Here is a 17,730-nt window from a genome sequence, read left to right as displayed (position 1 = left end):
ATCATAGCACTGAGATCGGGGTTTCTAGTTCAAATTGGGATTCTTACAGTTGTTTCTTGCTTTGGACAGCCAGGCTGCTGGCTGTAGCGTTAGCCATGCTGCTAACACTACCGCTAGCAGCAAGAAAACGAACCAGGAGCTACAAGGAAGCCAGGACCAGCCAGAAACAAACATCTATGTTTGTTTCTGGAACAAAAGAAACAAACATTTAACTATGTGTGTAGCATCATAGTAGCATTAGAATTGTAACATACATTTATGCACAAGGAGATGCACTGTGTTTAGTGTTTGTAGCGAAACGCTAATTTACAACACCTGTCCACAGGAGGTCTTTTTTTTTTTTTTTAAGTTAAAATAGAAAAAAAAAAGAAAGAAAAAAAGAGGACATACAATACACCCACAAATACATCCACAAAAATACATCCAAAATACATCCACAAAAATACATCCACAAATACACAAAATACAAAATACAGGTGTGTCTACAGGAGTATTAGGTGTGAGAACAATGTTGTTTCTCTTTTAGCCATGATTTAATACCTCTATTAAAAACATTAAAATTGTGTTGCATTTTCAGCACAGTGGGCAGACAGTTCCATAGTTTTGCTCCTTTAACTGAGAAGACTGATTGTCCAAATGAAGTTTTGCGTATTGCGACAGTTACCGTTTATTGAGGCCCGTGTGCTAACTCTACTGGTGTGCTGGTGTCTTGTAACAAATTCATTAAGCAAGGAAAGAGCATGACCATGTAGGCATTTAAAAGTAAACTTTAAGCTGGAATAGCTTATGAAGCTTTTGAAGCTGAACATATTGTGTTTCTCCAAGATGTGACAATGGTGCCACCTCATTGGTTTTTTGTCCATGATTTTTATTGTCTGGTTATATAGTGATATGATGGGTTTTATAGTTGTTTGTGAGGCTTGTGACCAGGTACTTATGCAGCATGATAAGTGTGAGAATATCGTGGCATGCATGTAGAGCTGGGCTGTGCTGGATACTGTGGCAGATACTTTCTGATGAGTCTGAAGCAGTTGAGATTTGATTTAACTTTTTTGCAAATATTATTCACTTGTTTATCAAATCTTAGATGTGAGTCTAAGATGATTCCTAAGTACTTGACATTGTCAACCTCACTGATGACCTCATTCTTTATTTTTACCACGAATCTTTCATTTTCGTGTCGTTTGCATATAGAAAAACAGATTGAAACAGTTTTTTTTACATTCAATGTTAAGTGAGAGGACTCCAGCCATTGCGATACAAAATGTAAGGATTCGGTAAGCTGGTCAGTGGCCTTGCTAGATGCTCTGGCAGATGTATAAATGACCGTATCATCGGCATACATTTGGCTGCCAACCCTAAGACAACTCTCAGGTAGGTCATTGATATACATGCTAAATAGCAATGGACCTAGAACTGACCCTTGGGGTATCCCCTTTTGGCACAGAGGGTGGACATTTCCCCATTGACTCTCACACATTGTACTCTTCCCCTGAGGTACAAGTCAAATCATTGTGAGGCATGATCAGAAAATTGGAATTTAGGAAGTTTGGATATCAACACACTGTGGTTAACAGTATCCAAAGCCTTTTTTAAGTCTAAGAAAACTGCTCCCACAGCATGACCTTTATCCAAAAGACCTTTTATCTTTTCAATTAGATAGCAGTTTGCAGTCTCAGTAGAATGTTTGGGTCTGAATCCAAATTGTTGTTGATGCAGTAACTGATTTGTCTCTAGATGTATTATGAGTTGCTCTGCTACATTTTTTCCAGTAACTTGGAGACAACTGGGAGGGTGGCAATGGGTCTGCAATTACATTTCAAGTCATGCTCACCAGATTTAAAGATTGGACTGATAACGGCTGTTTTCCAGGTCTCAGGGAAAGTTCTTGTTTTATTTGACAAGTTCACAAGGTGTGTTATTGGCTCAAGTAGTTGGGTTCTGTATTTCTTTATCAATGCAGAATCAAGATTATGGATGTCTTTGGCCTTTGAGTTGCTGAAGTGACTCATAATTTTGCTGACTTTTTCAAGATTAACCTCTTTGATGTAAAATCAATTTTGAGTGTTCTGTTCCACCGTGTTGGGTGTCAGCTCTACTGGTTTTTGCAAGTTCCTGAACTGACTCTACAAAAAAAACATTGAATTCATTTGCAATTGTTGCATTATCAAACATAGGTTCATTGTTTATTCTCAATCCCTTTATTCTCTGATGCTTATGGGTGTTTGAGTTGGTTAGACAATGGATGTGCTTCCACAATTTGGAGCTACTACCCTTAGCCTCTTCAATAAGTTTTGAGAAGTAATTCATCTTAGCTTTGCGTAGTTCAGTAACAACTTTGTTTCTTAGGCCTGTGTAAATGAGATGATCAGTATCAGTCTTTGTGACTAGAGACCTTTTGAGGGCAAAGTCACATTTTTTCATTAATTGCCAGATATCTTGACCAAACCATGGAAGTGAGCTCCTTTTAAGGCTACTCTTCCATGTTTTAGTGTATCTGTCAATTAAACCATTAATAGCTGTCATGAAATTATCACAGCAGGTGTTCAAATCATGTGTTTCTGTTACTGTATCCCAGTTCATTTGCATCAGTTCTCTTTCAAAGTCTGCTATTTTACATTTTGGTATCCCTGATTTTACAGATTTCATGTCATTCTTTGTATGATGAACCAGTCGTTCTTGGTCAGCTTTCTAACAACCAATGTCATATTATGATCTGATAGGCCTGTGATCAGGTTGTATGTTTTAGTTATTATTTCTGTCCTGTTCGTGAAAATAAGGTCAATCAGAGTTTTACTTGAATATAAATAATATTTGAATCTAAAATGTCTAGCTGTTCGCACTAAAATATATTCTGCTCTCAGCTTTGGCGACATATTTCCACATTCTTCTGAAAAAATCTTGGTTAGTTTGTTGTGGGTATTTTGACCTGATTCCATGTCAGGAACTTGTCTCCTACCAGAGTGGGCGATGCAGATTCCCTCCTTGGCTGCCATGTCCTTGAACGCTTCCATCCCACTTTCACCATAGTTGCCTGGAAAACCATAGAAAGGGATGGAAAATATATTTTGAAAATGGCTCCAAACAGGTGAGGAGAAGAAGATTTTTTCACTTATTTTAAGAAAATTACGATTTTAGGATTCAATACTAGACTAAATGACTTGTTAAGATGGATATTTTTTGCAGTGTAGATAGATAGATAGACAGATAGATAGATAGATAGATAGATAGATAGATAGATAGATAGATAGATAGATAGATAGATAGATAGATGACAAGGGATTATGAATATGATGGACTGAATCAAGTAAATTGCCATTATTGATTCATTGCTGAATCTGGCAAAGTGCTGATTTGAGAGGAAATTTGCTAACACAAATTATCTAATGCATTTTCCCTACTAAGGACAAATTTTAGGGTAAAATGTGATGCAAAGTGATTTACCTGTGCATTATCCCCTGTGGGATTTTAATGGGTTTTAACTCGCCCGCTGCAACAACTTGCCCACTACTGCACTATTCATAAAAGCTAAAAAATTTGTGTCAGAAAGCTACAAAGCAGGCTACTAAGTGTGTCTCCCCACTGTGGAACCCTTTTCTTTGCCAGAGAAAGTGGGTGACCTGGAATTTATGCTAATGAAGAGTTGTACACACTGGCAAAGAATATGATAGGATTCCCCTCTTTCATTTCTCTTTCTCTCCCTTTCATCTCTCTCCCTCTTTTCTTCTATTTTTATTGAAGAAAATATCAAAACTCTGCTGTTCTCTTCCTTTTTTCACAGTCTGTCTCTCTCCTCTTTCCCTCACCCAAGAGTTTTGTCCCCTTCTAATGTTTCCTCCTCTTAATCTGTGTGGCATCAATAACAGAATGCTCCCTAATTAGGTCTCATCGATCTGTGCCTTGTTTAAAGAGAAATAGAGAGAGAGGAGCAGAGGAAAGGGCATAAAGAGAGAGAGAGAGAGAGGCAGAGAGGAGGGGGAATGAGACAAAGGGAGGGAGAGAGAGAGAGTGAGGGAGAAAAAAGCAAGACAAAAAGAGAGAGGGAGGGACACAGAGGGGAAAAGAGAGGAGAGAGAGAGGAAATTTACACAGAAAATAGAAGAGGTCCCACAATCCCTGACCACTGCCGCCAACTCTCTGTGTGTGAGTGTGTGTGTGTGTGTGTGTGTGTGTGTGTGTGTGCAGCCAGGCCACTGATGAGTGTGGTGAGCGAAGTGTAAAGTCCTGTAATTAGTGTCTCAGTGAGAGGAGTGGGAGACAGATGGCACAGACCGCCCTTCCCCTGCGTGCACACACACACACACACACACACACAACACACACACACACACACACACACACACACACACACACACACACAGGCACATTCATCCACTGTTGCCATCATCTAAATCGATAAAGCTTGTAACCTACTTCACTCTAGTCAACTGGGATTTATGTGTGAGACATCTCTCTCTCTCTCTCTCTCTCTCTCTCTCTCTCTCTCTCTCTCTCTGTGTGTTTCTCTTTCTCTCTCTCTCCATCTATCTATCTCTCTGTCGGTCTATCTGTCATAGCTGCTGTCTCTTTATCCCTTTCTTTGTCTCTATCTCTGAATCTTCCTAACACATACACAAACAGGCACTCTCTGCTAGTTTATTTTACAAATTCTCACACATACATACACACTTGTCATCCTCCCCACCCTCTCTCTCTTTCATACACAAACATGCCTACACACACATTCATCAGTTTTAGGTGGGCTGGAAGCAAACAGTAAGTAAGAGGGAGTCTCTCTCTATCTGTCTCGCTCTACTGCAAACTAAATGAACTTCTGATTTAGTTGTTATTTATTTTTTGGTAGGGTACTTTCCAAATGCACACACGCAAACTCAAGAAAATTATAATGAGAATAGACTCATGACAAAATACAGCAAAGTGTTGATCTGAGATCAAATGAAAGGGGATGTCACCCCCCTTGATGCACAAATCATCGAATGCCTTCATTACCTTTGAGGTGGACTGTAATCAAACACAAAGGAAAGTGAGAAGGAACAAAAATTCTCACCTTCATATTTCATACCCAGCCATTATTGCATTCACAGCCGCACCGTGGCAATTTCAGTTCAATTGCAGCTTCAAAGTTCAATTCGGAGCTGGGCTTTCTCCTTGGGCGAAAATACCTGCTGCACCCCCTGCTCACTCCAATTCACCCCACCTCCCAAATCTCCTCACCCACTCATCATCCCAAATTCACTGGCCTTTCTCCCTCACTTGTCTCTCCCAATGCCAACCCCTCTCCCCCATTTTATTCCACTATTTCTTTCTTCATTTATTTTAACCCCTCTAACACACACACACACACACACACACACACACACACAGGCTAAACCCTCTACCGCAGTTCACTTACAGATGTAGCCATCATTTTCACAGTTGCTCCTTAGTGACCATCTAATTTTGGAATAAAGCTTTTCATATATATTTGCCTCTTCTCCCACCTCTCTTTTGATTGCTCCCTTTATTTCATCACCTCCCACTGGAAGACCAACGGGGATCTCTTATAATAGCATCCACATCACACATTCGCAGATTCTCTCTCTTCTCCTCATTCCCTTTTTCCCTCTCCGCTTTTCTCCCCTTCACCTCTCCTCTTGCTGCTCTCCTCTACAAAGCTACTGTGTTGTCTCTCTTTCATCCCTCCTTTGGAATCCCTCGATTTCTCACCCACCTAGAGATGATATTTTAGCATTTAACAATTTTTAGCAACAATCAAAAAAACAAAAAAATGTTTTTTCTCTTTTTTGGAATCAGCACTGAATCACATTTTCTGAGCTGCCAACATAGTTGTGTGGTCTCTAGTGACTAGCATTAATCCTTTGCAGAAAGTGTTAAACTGCTCTCTATGGGCTGAAACTTTCAACCGTGTTGCACATCTCAATCAGTGATGTCAAGGCAGGTATTTTGCTTTTGGCAACGTAAAATGCTTTACAATCAGGATACGTTTTTGCATCTTTAAAAACGTTTGATGGAGACAGGCTGAAAACAGTGTGTTTTCAGTGTGTGTGCACTCTTTGAAAAAGAGCAAACATGAACGGAAAAACAGACAAAAAAAATCCCAACATGTCTTTATTTCACTCCTCCCCCCTCACTGTGTTCTGCTCCCATTCATGCCACTCATCCCCTTCCCTCCATGATCTTTCCTCTCTTTCAATTTATTCATCTGGTATATTACAACATATTACAACATGCACTCAAATGCAAATCAGAGAAACGGTCCTCTGCCTTCCCTGTGCCCTGCTCCCTCTCCTCCTCTTCTAACTCTTTGCTTCTTCTCCTCCCTCTTTCTCATTCAAGTCAAGTTCGCTTGACCCTTCCTGGAGGTTTACAGCATGCAGTGAAACAGACACAGAGGACTTTCTGTCTTCTCTCCCCTATTTTCCTCCCATCTCCATCACCTCTCCCTCACATCCCTCTTCTCTCTTTCTCAATTACCCTCCTCTTCCTCTCGTCACTCATCGGGTCAATTGCACGCAATCAGATGTAAAGTAGAGAAAAGGTTTCCTCCCTCTCCTATTTTCCTTTTTTCTCCTCCTCTGACCCCTCATGCCCTTCATCTGGTGAATGGCAATATACAGTGAAATTTCAAGCATTGTACAGTAAAGGGCATCCTCTTCTGTCCTCTCTCTTTCCTCATCTACCCTCCTCTTTCCCTCCATCTACCCCCCCCCCCAACATTCTCATCTAGAGTGTTACAACATGCAGCTAAATGTCAAACACAGAAATGCCCCAGGGCAGGCTGGCACTCTGAGACTCACACTGTGTCAGACACAGAGCTAAACAAGATCACTGATTTACATGCATCATAAAACACACACACACGCACACACACACATCCAGGTATGGTAACCCACTAGCCTATACCCAACAGGCCAACAGTCCCTCTGCTGCCCTTACTGGCTGGCTGCAGAACAACTTGAAACACCACCCACTTCAATGTAAATCAGTGGGACTATCTTCTATGTAGAAATATGAAGTCAATACAGTTTCTCTACAAGAAATATTTTGTAAATATAGTTACAGTAGTTAATTTTGTTACTGATAATGTCTCCCCTTATGGTGATTTAAAACAAAAAATAATAATTATGCCATATTACAGAGATATCTGTGTGAATTTCAGAACATAAGGGAGCGTGTCTACATAATCCTGTTCTTGGTAATGATGCTGGCTCTGGGCTACATGTGTGTTTTATGATCATATAGAGCAGTAAGGGCTGCAGGTGTTGGTTTCACCCTTGCTCCACCAGCTCCATGCTCCATGCTTTTACTCTACTGTGCAAACTCTGGTTCCAAAAATACACCATTTTGGTGCCCAGAAATCCCACTTTCCAGCCTTCAAACAGGCAACTAGAAAGTCAACATCACAGTCACTTTGCTCACTGTTTTCAACAGTCTATGCCTATAACCAGAATTTTTCAGTCCAAGCATGTGTAAAACAACCCTCACTAGACTACAGTTTGAATGGGTCCAAATGGAAATGGTTTAGAGATTGTAACACAATCAGTATACTAGGCTAGTGGTAAAAATCCTTGAAGTTAAAGCCATACAAATAAACACACACAGAAATATATAGGCACACATCCATACGCACCAATACATGAATGTACTATATGCATGCATGTGTACATATACAGGTGCAGGTGGTTGCGTACCTCCTATATTAATGTATTACCCTGCAAATCTCTCCTGCCATAGATGTCTTTAACCCTTTTTACCATGGCAACAGCTCAAAAACATTACCATAATCTCACTAAATGACCTTACAAACATCTGTGCACCGATAGGAAATCTCCATTTAATACTCCCGCACTGGGCAGATAACATGAACAGCTAGGGGCCGGGCAGTGGGCTGTCTGTCTGTCTATCTGTCTATCTGTCTATCTGTCTATCTATCTATCTATCTATCTATCTATCTATTGTTATTAGCAGAAGTTATTAAATGGATTCCCTGAACGGCGGTTCTGGAACACTGCCAGCCTGGGATTCAGTCTGAGTAGATGTAGTCGTGTGACCCAGGCTCATTAAGACACAGCAGAGCTCTTGTCATATGGGGACCCACCAGAAACTGGTCCGTGACCCACTTTGGGTCTTCACCCATAATTTAAGCAACGCTGCTAGAGACTATAGTGAAAATGTGAGAGTGTATTCTGTCATTCTCCTCTTCCCCAGCCATTTACACCCCTCTCTACACTGCTCCTTCCTTCTCTATTTCTCCCCCATGCTCTTTCATCTTCCTCAGTCCTGCGATGGCCATCCCAGTTAAGTAGGCAGAAGACTTGTCATGCTTCACACACACACACACACACACACACATACACACACACACACACACACACACACACACATACACAGAGAGAGAGAGAGGGATGATGGAAAAAGGAGAGAGAGACAGAGAGGGTGGAAGGAGAAAAAGAGGGGAGTGTGTGGGGATCAAAGGAGCCAATAAAGACAGAGGAGAGAAAGAGATGAAAGAGAGAGACAGAGGGAAAAAACAAAGGAAGAGAGAGACAAAGAAAGACAGACAAAGAGAGAAAGAGGTGGAGAGACAGAGGGAGCATGTTGACATCTTGATGTATTGAGAGACTGATCAATTTCTGCTGCAGTGTTGCTTCGGTGACACATGTCATGTCAATAAAACCCACTGGGCTGAATTGAACTGAAGTGAACTGAGCAACAGATATATATATATATACTGTGTATATATACTGTATATAGAAACAGAGAGATAAAGTGGAGGATGAGAATGTTGATTCTCTTCAGTGAATTGCATAATAAAATTGAAGCCCAAACTATCGAGCAGCCGTGTGTGTTTGTGTTTGTGTTTGTATGTGTGTGTTTGTGTTTGTATGTAAGTGTGTGTGTGTGTGTGTGTGTCTGTGTGTGTGGGTGTGTGCATGTGTGTGTAAGATTGATTGATGTGAGTTGGGGGCTAAGCTGCCTCTCACTGCTGGGATATGGGTGGAGATCCTCTGAGCTCTTGAATCTGTTCCCATGCCCATCACTGTCAATGGCATGCAAACACACACACACACGCAAATCATCAGTGTTAGCAAAATATGCATTAATAGAATATATATAGTAGTAATAGAATACAATAGTAACCTCTCTGATTCTGTCTCTCTCTCTCTCCCCCTCCCCCTCTTTCTATCTGTGGTTTGAAATTGACACTGCAACAGCAGACAAGCAAGGTGCCAATATAATGACAATCGAAGCTGATGATGAATGAAGACATTAGTCACTACTTGGTTGTACTTTCCCTGGTTCTCATCCATCTCTTTCTTATGTCTCTGTCTTTCACACACGTAGATGAAGCAACAGGATTTGCATCAGTATTGGAAGGAGAAACTCACAATCAGATACGGATGCATACACACAGTTTCTGCCGTTTCTGCTCGCAATAGGACACATCCTCCAGTATAATATAATTTCATTACTTCAATGTAATTACTGCACTGATATTACATGTATTATTCAGTTTCTTGCATAATATCAGTTTCCATCGTCTCTTGCCTCAAGATGTGAAATATATTGCAGAGAATTAATGAGTCTCTATAAACTTCACCCCCCCCCCCCAGCCCCCCATCTTTCCCTGTATCTGCAGCTCTTTTACTGTCTATCTACAGTATCTCAGGCACTCCCTGTTTCACAGCACAGCCACCCACCAACCCACTTAAAACACACACACACACACACACACACACACAAGCACGCACACACACACACCTTATCCTGTGTCTTCTGTGTTTTCTTCTGGCTCTGTTATCATCGCCTTCGATATTCTCCCTTCCTCCCTCCCTCCATCTTTCCTTACACCACCCCCCCCACACACACACATAAACATACACATACACATATACACTAACCCCCTCTCTTCTCCCCTTCCTTCCTCCCTTGCCTGTCCTCCTTGTCCTCTCCCTTCTCTCCCTCCTTGCCTTTCCTATCCCACTTCCCTCCCTTCCTTTTCGCTCTCTCTCTCGTTCTCCCTTTCCGATCCCTTTCTAATTCTTTCCCTCCTCTCTCTCTCTCTCCGCCACCCTCCCACTCTGCCTCTCGCTGTCTGAGAGCGATTGTGTTTTTGAGGAGGCAGCAGCCGTCCTTGAAGACCGATTCCAAGGTCAGAGCCGCCGTCTGAGGCTATACAAAGACTAATACTTTCCTGACAAACATACGTGCAATCGTACACACAAACACGCACACAGTCTCTACACACACACATGCCTGTACACATGCACATTGTGTCGGAGAAAGGCCAACACTGCTTCTTCGCTGGCTTGTCACCGAGATAAATAGTAGCACACACACACACACACACTCATATAGAGATCCGTATCATGAGGCAAAAACAAATGTCACACAGCACACAAATGGTCAGACACTGCATTTTGACAAAATAAATGCAGAGTGATTTGTATCTGTAACCCACGATTTGAAAAATTGTAAACGTATTTGTAAATATGTAAAAAGATGTAAAAAAAGTGAAATGCTTTTCAATTTCCATTAATATATTATAATCTTGGAATTATACGCTTCTATGCAAATATTCTTAGCCTCCAAATGTTTCTTCATGCTTGTGTGGTGTTTTTTTTTCATAAAGAGCATTTGAGGATTAAATATTTAAAAAGATTTTTTTATCTCAAAAACTGCATTTCAGCTCAGTACTATAAGGTTCTTTTTCCCATCCAATCACAAACCTCAGTGTTTCAGTTAGGACTCTCAGCCTCATCCTGTCAGAGGCAAGCTAATGCAGCCTGAAAGGGTATTAATATTGAGTCAGAAGATAAGTCAGAAAATAGAAAAAATTTTAATGTTACTGACCAATATCACTCAACTTTTTCATGATAATAATGAAGGAATGAACGGCAAGTGATTTTCGTGCAATTGAGGTTAATTGCTGTTTTATCAACTAAATTGTTCTCTTTCTGATGCACTAGATGGCCTAGAATAACAATTACTGTTTCCTAACAAGTTATTTGTCTTTATCTATATAGTTTGTGGATGTAATGTCAACTAACTCCTGTCCACTGCTTGTGACACACTGAGTTAACCAATTGGATGTTGAATGAATATCCTATTCCATCAGAAACATTGTCTAGCTATGATGGGCTTAACCAACATGTGTAGCTTAAGCTATATGATGAATTAGCGTTAATTGCAGGTTGAGAGCAGCAGAAGCACAGAACAGCAGAGAGGAGCGAGACAGATGAGCAGAGGAGAGCAGCAGTCTCATCAGAAAAACAAGACGAAAACAGACAATGAGGTTCAAGGGAGAAAAAAGGTCAGGAAGAAGGTTTCCAGTCCATCCTTATGGAATTCTGTAAGATGCAACAACAGCGCACAAGGAAAATGACACAAACGTGTGCAGAAAATTAGATTAGTTTACTTTGGGGTAAGTAACAGCAGCTTAACATAAATTACATACTGGTCAGTATATGGTTGACTTGATATACATTGTTATAGATTGTTAATTGTTTGGAAACTAACACCATTACAGGGGCTTGTGATGTAACTGAAGGGTTAGGGTTTCAGCCTTCAAAATAAAAGTGCAAAGGTTTAAATGTGTGAAAATATAGATTTAACCTAATATATTTTTATTTAACCCTTAAACCCCTATACATTTTTAAAATGTTTGTGTTTATGTACAAATCATGACATAGTGAAAATTGAAAATAATTTATTTTTACATATTTACAAATCACTGCAGATACAAATAAGTCTGCATTTATTTGTGCAGTGTGTTCTAAACCTGGTGTGATATTTGTTTTTGCCTCCTTACAAAACTGTTTGATCTCCATACACTGCATACACCAAGCCCCCCCCCCCCCAACCAACACACACACACAAGCTTACTCACAAGTATGTAGACACGTAAACACTCACGTGCACAACACACAAAAAAGTGCACACACATGCACGCACGCACACACACAAACACACACACACACACACACACACACACACAAACATTTACATTTAAAACATGAACCTAAAATCAGATGTGGAAGTAATACCCTCAAGCAATGCTAGAGGCCAGCATCTAGTGTGTGTGTGTGTGTGTGTGTGTGTGTGTGTGTGTGTGTGTGTGTGTATGTGTGTGTTTATCACTCTTCATCACGCACACAAACAACACTTTGGCAGCAGGTTCAATAAGCCTTCTCTCTTTAGACTCTCTCACACTCTCACACACACACACACACACACACACACACACACACACACACACACATTTACAGCATTGTCCTCCAGTCCCTGCGGCTGTCACACTATCGGCAAAATCTCCCACCAGTACACCGAGCAACTCAACTCACTACCAACTTCCTTATACCGCAGAACAGCAGGAGGAGAATGGTGAAAGCAATCTCGAGGATGTGTGGATGAAGGGAGAGATGGGATAGAGAGAGAGAGAGAGAGAGTGAGTGAGAGAGAGAGAAACTATCCTCTATCTTCTCTTCTACTCAGTCCCCCTCCATGTACTTTTCTCTGAGAAGAAGGCTGATGACCGATGGCGCTCCTTCTTCTTCTAACTCTGTTCTAGCCCCCTCAGTCCCTCCTCCTTTAACCCCATTTTCTCTGGCATAATGTGTCTTTCTCTCCTCTCTCCCCAGATGCTTATTTCTGGCAGCATGGCGACCACCTGCCCTTGTGACCCCAATCAATCCTCCAGGCTGCAGATCTGCTCTGCCCCTTTTTGGAAACTACAGTATCATCAACTTCTCCTTGGCTTCTAGCTGCGCAACATCTGCTTTCAAGGCAGCTAGCGCAATTCCTCTTCTATATCTCCCCTCGTAACCTGAAGACTTATGTCTTCAAGAACCGCTTCCCCCTCTCTGCTACACCGTTGCAACAACCCCTCTCCCCAATTACATTCCCCTCTCCCATATTCCCCTCCTTTATTCTTGCCCTTGCACTGAAAGTACTCCTGTCTTGTATAAAATGTTCCTGTTTTTTCTCCCCGGCTCTTATTTCTCAAATAGCTCCTCTCTGTCGTACATCACATTATAGGGACACAGGAATATTTGTTACATTTATTGTCAGTCACTCTGGATAAGAGATTCAGCTGAATAAATGTAAAATGTAAGCCATGAGGGGGGAAGAGAGACAGGCAGAGAGCGAGAGGGAAAGAGAGAGAGAGAGATAAAAAAGACTATGTGCATGTGTGAACATGCACATAGTAGGAAGTACGGTTTAAAGTGAGACACAGAGACAGAGTGTGTGCGTTACCTTCAGTGTGTATGGCAGACACGTAGCTCCAGTTGTATCTCTTGACAATGTCCACCATAGCTCTAGCCTGCTGGGCGTCTGAAGGTACCACTCGCATAAAGTACTTATACAGGCTCTGAAACAATGGAAATAAAAAATGAAATGCACAATTATCCAGGACTATCTTGAATGATACACTTCAACCTATCAGTGAGGCTGCCTGATTAAATTAAAGTTAAATAAAAATAGCACTAATGCATACATAATAAAAATAGAGGTATACTCCTAAGTGCTTAGACTTAATTAGAAGAACTCTGAGATGTCTTTATTAAGTGCATATATAACTTGAATAACAAAACAATGTATTCATAAAGCACTAAATGACTGCATTAATATGTATGCATACACAATATTAAAACCATAGTGAAAAGCAATACTTTAGATGGTTCATTATGTACACACAATAGCAGAGAAATGCTCCTACCTTATCACTGAGGTCCATACTGGTGGCAGAATAGGCGATCTGCGGTATGTTGAACAGCTGTAGAAGGTTCTGGACCTGGATGGCCACTGAGCTCGATCCCGGCCCAATCAAGCCCACAATGGGTTTCTTCCCCCTCATAGGGGTGGCCGAGGGGTCTGCACACCTCAGCCCCCCTCCTCCTCCTCCCCCTCCCCCTCCTCCTCCTCCTCCTCCCCAGGAACTGCCCCCCCACTCCTCAGCCTCATCGGATGAGACCAGGGAGTCTCGTATGAACTCGATGCTCTGCTCCAGAGCCACGGCCGAGTGCCAGCAGGAGTCGCGGATCTCGCAGCCCAGGGTGATGTTGGGGAGGATGCGCGGGTCGGCGTTGATTCGGTCCAGCGTGTGCATCATGGCCTCCACCCGCTGGATGCCATACTGCTCTCGCACCGAGCCGCACTTGCGCTCATGCACCTGTGGGTGGAATCAAGTCAAATCAAATGGAATCAAATTAGATTTTGTTTTTATAAAATCTGGCTAGTTATGCGTTGAAACAATATTTGACAATGATATTGTCAGGGGTTTGAAAAAGGTGACAATTCAATGGGTGATCATGAATATAAATACAATTATATGATCACATTTGTTTCACTTTTGTGTCTACTTTCAGCCAAAATGTTGTCCAAATGTTGTCATCATGCCATTAAAGCACATTATTTTGGCTCGTTTTCATTTTTCAGCAAACCTATCTCCATATGACTTGATGAACAGGAAACCACATTTTAAAAGTTAATCTCAACATCATGCTTTTAACACATACTGTTCGTGCTACAGTGTGGTGGACTTGGGCAATGTTTGATTCTCTGCTAATGCTTGCCATGTTCAAAGGGTTATTTTTCCTGTTTGCAATTATCCATAATGAGTCAGAAAAAAGCCTGAATGTCAGTGGGAGACTACAGATCCCTGGGGCAGCTAATTGAGGTTGAATGTTCATGGACTCACACAGTCTCACATTCTAAAAATTGAATATGTTCCTAGGGTCCTAATACATACAGCAACATAATAAAGCTCTGCTGATGGGCGGTTTTGCCAATAATTATTTCCAACCTTGTTTTTTGTTGTATTTTTTCATTGTGCTTCCTTCACATTTGCCAATTGTCTATTCCAGCTCCTATTTACACCATTACACTTGTGGATCTGGTGGGAGTGGAATATGAAAATGAATACTCACAAACACTATATCCCTATCATTCCATACCTACCACTTTTATTCCCATACCATGACATCTACACATACACACCTAACACACAAATCATCCCACAAATATACACACACACAAAAACAAACACACACAAACGCACCTTGTCAGCAGGAGGCTGATGATGGACGGAGAACAGTGCTCCAATGATGATGTCACCAGGAATGTGCGCTACGACTCGCCGCTCGTTGGACTGGGAAGAGTCAGCTTGGTCAGGACCCACCCAGATGGGCAGAGCGAGCAGCAGCCAGAGCATTTTATTGGTCCGTTCAGGAAACACAGGAAAAGATCTCAATGTTGTAGTCTAGAGCTGTCACAGAAAACTACTCATCCCAGAAACACTGTTCCTTGCCATAGCAAGAGTTTGCAGCACACAAGGGATTTTGAAAATGGATGATTTTACTCTTCCTGTCTTCTTACTTTTCTTCAACAGTTCAAGGCGGGACCATCACTGCACCAACTGAGACAGGTGCTACAGTGCAACCTGGGAAATTCATAAGAAACTTTGGGCTAACTCTCATTGGCTGAAATAGCTCCTGGCTCCAGAGTTGGTCTCCATAGTAACAGGTGATGGAGGGTTCATATAACCTGTGAGCAGAAAAGAGTTTATTAGAGTTTGAACAACACCTGCGGAGCTGGTGCTAGATGCACAAGCACAATGATCGCCACACAGGCTTGCACAATACCTTGGCCCATTTGCTTTTCTATTATCACCGTCTAGAGCCAGACATATACACTCAACCTCTTATCAGTTTAGCCTTTATTATAACATGCAGTTTGACGGACCTTTAAGAACACATTTTTATTTATACACATTTATAAATGTATGCATTTATAAACCTTGATTAATAAAACTTGACATTAATTGAGTTCCTACAATAGCTCTATACCAGCTCCCAACCTGGCTGCCAAATGGGCACATTTTCACATGCCAGTGCTATTGTATTGTAACAGAGGTGTGATTGAGACAATGCCACTATATATATCAGGATATGTTTAGTTTACTGTGTTGTACACTCCACTGCAGAATAGGAAAATCCTTGACTGCTGACAGTAATTGTAGGACATTTATAACGTGGGCAAGTGAAGCCTATTCAGATGAAGTCAAGTGCAGGCACAAGGCTGTCTGCATACAGGTTTTTCACCTAAAGTGCTTTGTATACATCAGGTGCTTGTGCAATTTGAAAAGTCATTTTCAGTCAAGTTGACAATTAAATATATTTGGATAAATGAGACCCATGGAGTTCATTTCTTCTGTAATCCATTTCCTTAGCATAGCATTATGTTTTTCCAACTATTAGTATAAAGTAAGGAGGAACTGGGTAATAAAAACCTGGCAGTATATCCTTCACTTCATGTGCATCCATTTCACAGCAGAATTTTTATGTCCCTCCTAGCAAACAAAGCAACAGCATGACCATTATAATGGCTAACATAAGGACCAATTACCATTTTATCCAATTACCATTTTTTCAGAATTAAGTTTAATGTGATGACCAGACCAGTGACCCTAGACCAGTAGGCTTTACAAGCCCAGTTCTCCTCTGTTCTTCCTAGTGGCTCTAAGTGGCTCTAGGCTCTAAATCACAGGGACAGGGAAGGCTAATAGCCAGGCAAGGAAACCGTCAGTTACCACAATATCAATAACACAACCACAAACACCACATCACGCCTCCTGCTAGGAATAATTGGTCCTCTGACCAAGTATTTTACAGCACTCAGTCACATGAAACCATGGCACCAACAAGATGGCCCAATTTCCCCCCTTTATTTCTTTTCTTTTTGAACTCAGAAGATAGACTGAGTTGTTAAAAAGCCATAATGAGCACCAAACATTCATTAAAATCTGTCACTCATCAAGTCTCGGCCCCCAACGCCAACCAAATTAATCTTAATCTATTCTACCCTTTTCTCCCACTGTTCTAACAGCACCCCCCCCCCCCACACACACACACACACACACACACACACACACATTGTTATCATTACATTGTTTCAATTGTTTCAAAGATTGAAGCAGACAAAGAAACTTCCTTCAGCAAAAAACCTACATTCAGGGTATTTTGTACTCCCTTTGTATTGGGAAAAGAGGGTATTGCGTGCACCTTGTAAATTATGAAATGCATCCCTTTAATTAAGTGCAGAGGTAAAACTGAAGCATTCCCCTTGCAAAACGTGAGCAAATCAACCACTAAGTGCGTGATTAAAAAAGATTTACAGCACACATCTAGATACGAGAAATACACTGAGCAGACATCAGTTTCTTCATCGTCTGTCAGCTACAAAACTTTCAAGTAACCATCCATGTGTTAGTGGACAAGTCTTCTAATTTGTTTAACCTCAGAGCTACACAAATACACTGCTTCACCACTATGGAGCAAATGAATTGACCCTAAACAGCAGGGGAGCTGGGACAGTTTAGACAGTAAAGGATGACAACCACCACAAACGGCTGACATCCACCGCTTATGCAAAACAGGATCAAGGTCATGGCAGGGATGATGGTGGTTAGCGGAGTGGGGGAAGGGGTGAGAGAGAAAGAGGAAGAGAGAGGTGGGAGATAGGGAGACTGAGGCGGAGACGGAGAGAGAGAAAATATATTAGAGAGGCAGGAGGAAGGAGGGAAGGGAACAGAGAGCAACAGAGAGGGACAGACAGAGGGCACATGAAGAGAAAAGATGAAGGGAGAAGAAACGAGGAGAGAGAGAGGCGAGGGAAGAGAGGCACTGTAGCAAGAGAGAAAAAGAGAATGACAAAAAGGGAAGGGAGAGA

The 17,730-nt window shown here is 41.5% G+C and overlaps 1 protein-coding gene across 1 annotated transcript in view; it reads right to left on the bottom strand.

Annotated features, from left to right (window-relative positions):
- Window positions 1-15,214, bottom strand: part of grm5b (glutamate receptor, metabotropic 5b) — a 61,611-nt gene extending 46,397 nt beyond the window's left edge. Inside the window, 4 exon segments of the mRNA XM_071537490.1 lie at window positions 2,960-3,034; window positions 13,258-13,372; window positions 13,721-14,173; window positions 15,062-15,214. Of these exon segments, the coding sequence (XP_071393591.1) occupies window positions 2,960-3,034; window positions 13,258-13,372; window positions 13,721-14,173; window positions 15,062-15,214 (796 nt within the window).
- Window positions 15,215-17,730: the final 2,516 nt, after the last annotated feature.

This window comes from Centroberyx affinis, unplaced genomic scaffold (assembly GCF_046629955.1).
Source record: "Centroberyx affinis isolate AG114_WGS23_722 - 3 ecotype Tasmania unplaced genomic scaffold, CSIRO-AGI_Caff_v1 ptg003057l_1, whole genome shotgun sequence".
Lineage (NCBI taxonomy): Eukaryota > Metazoa > Chordata > Actinopteri > Beryciformes > Berycidae > Centroberyx > Centroberyx affinis.
The sequence above is the reverse complement of the archived record's forward strand: the minus strand, read 5'-3'. Positions and strand labels throughout refer to the sequence as shown.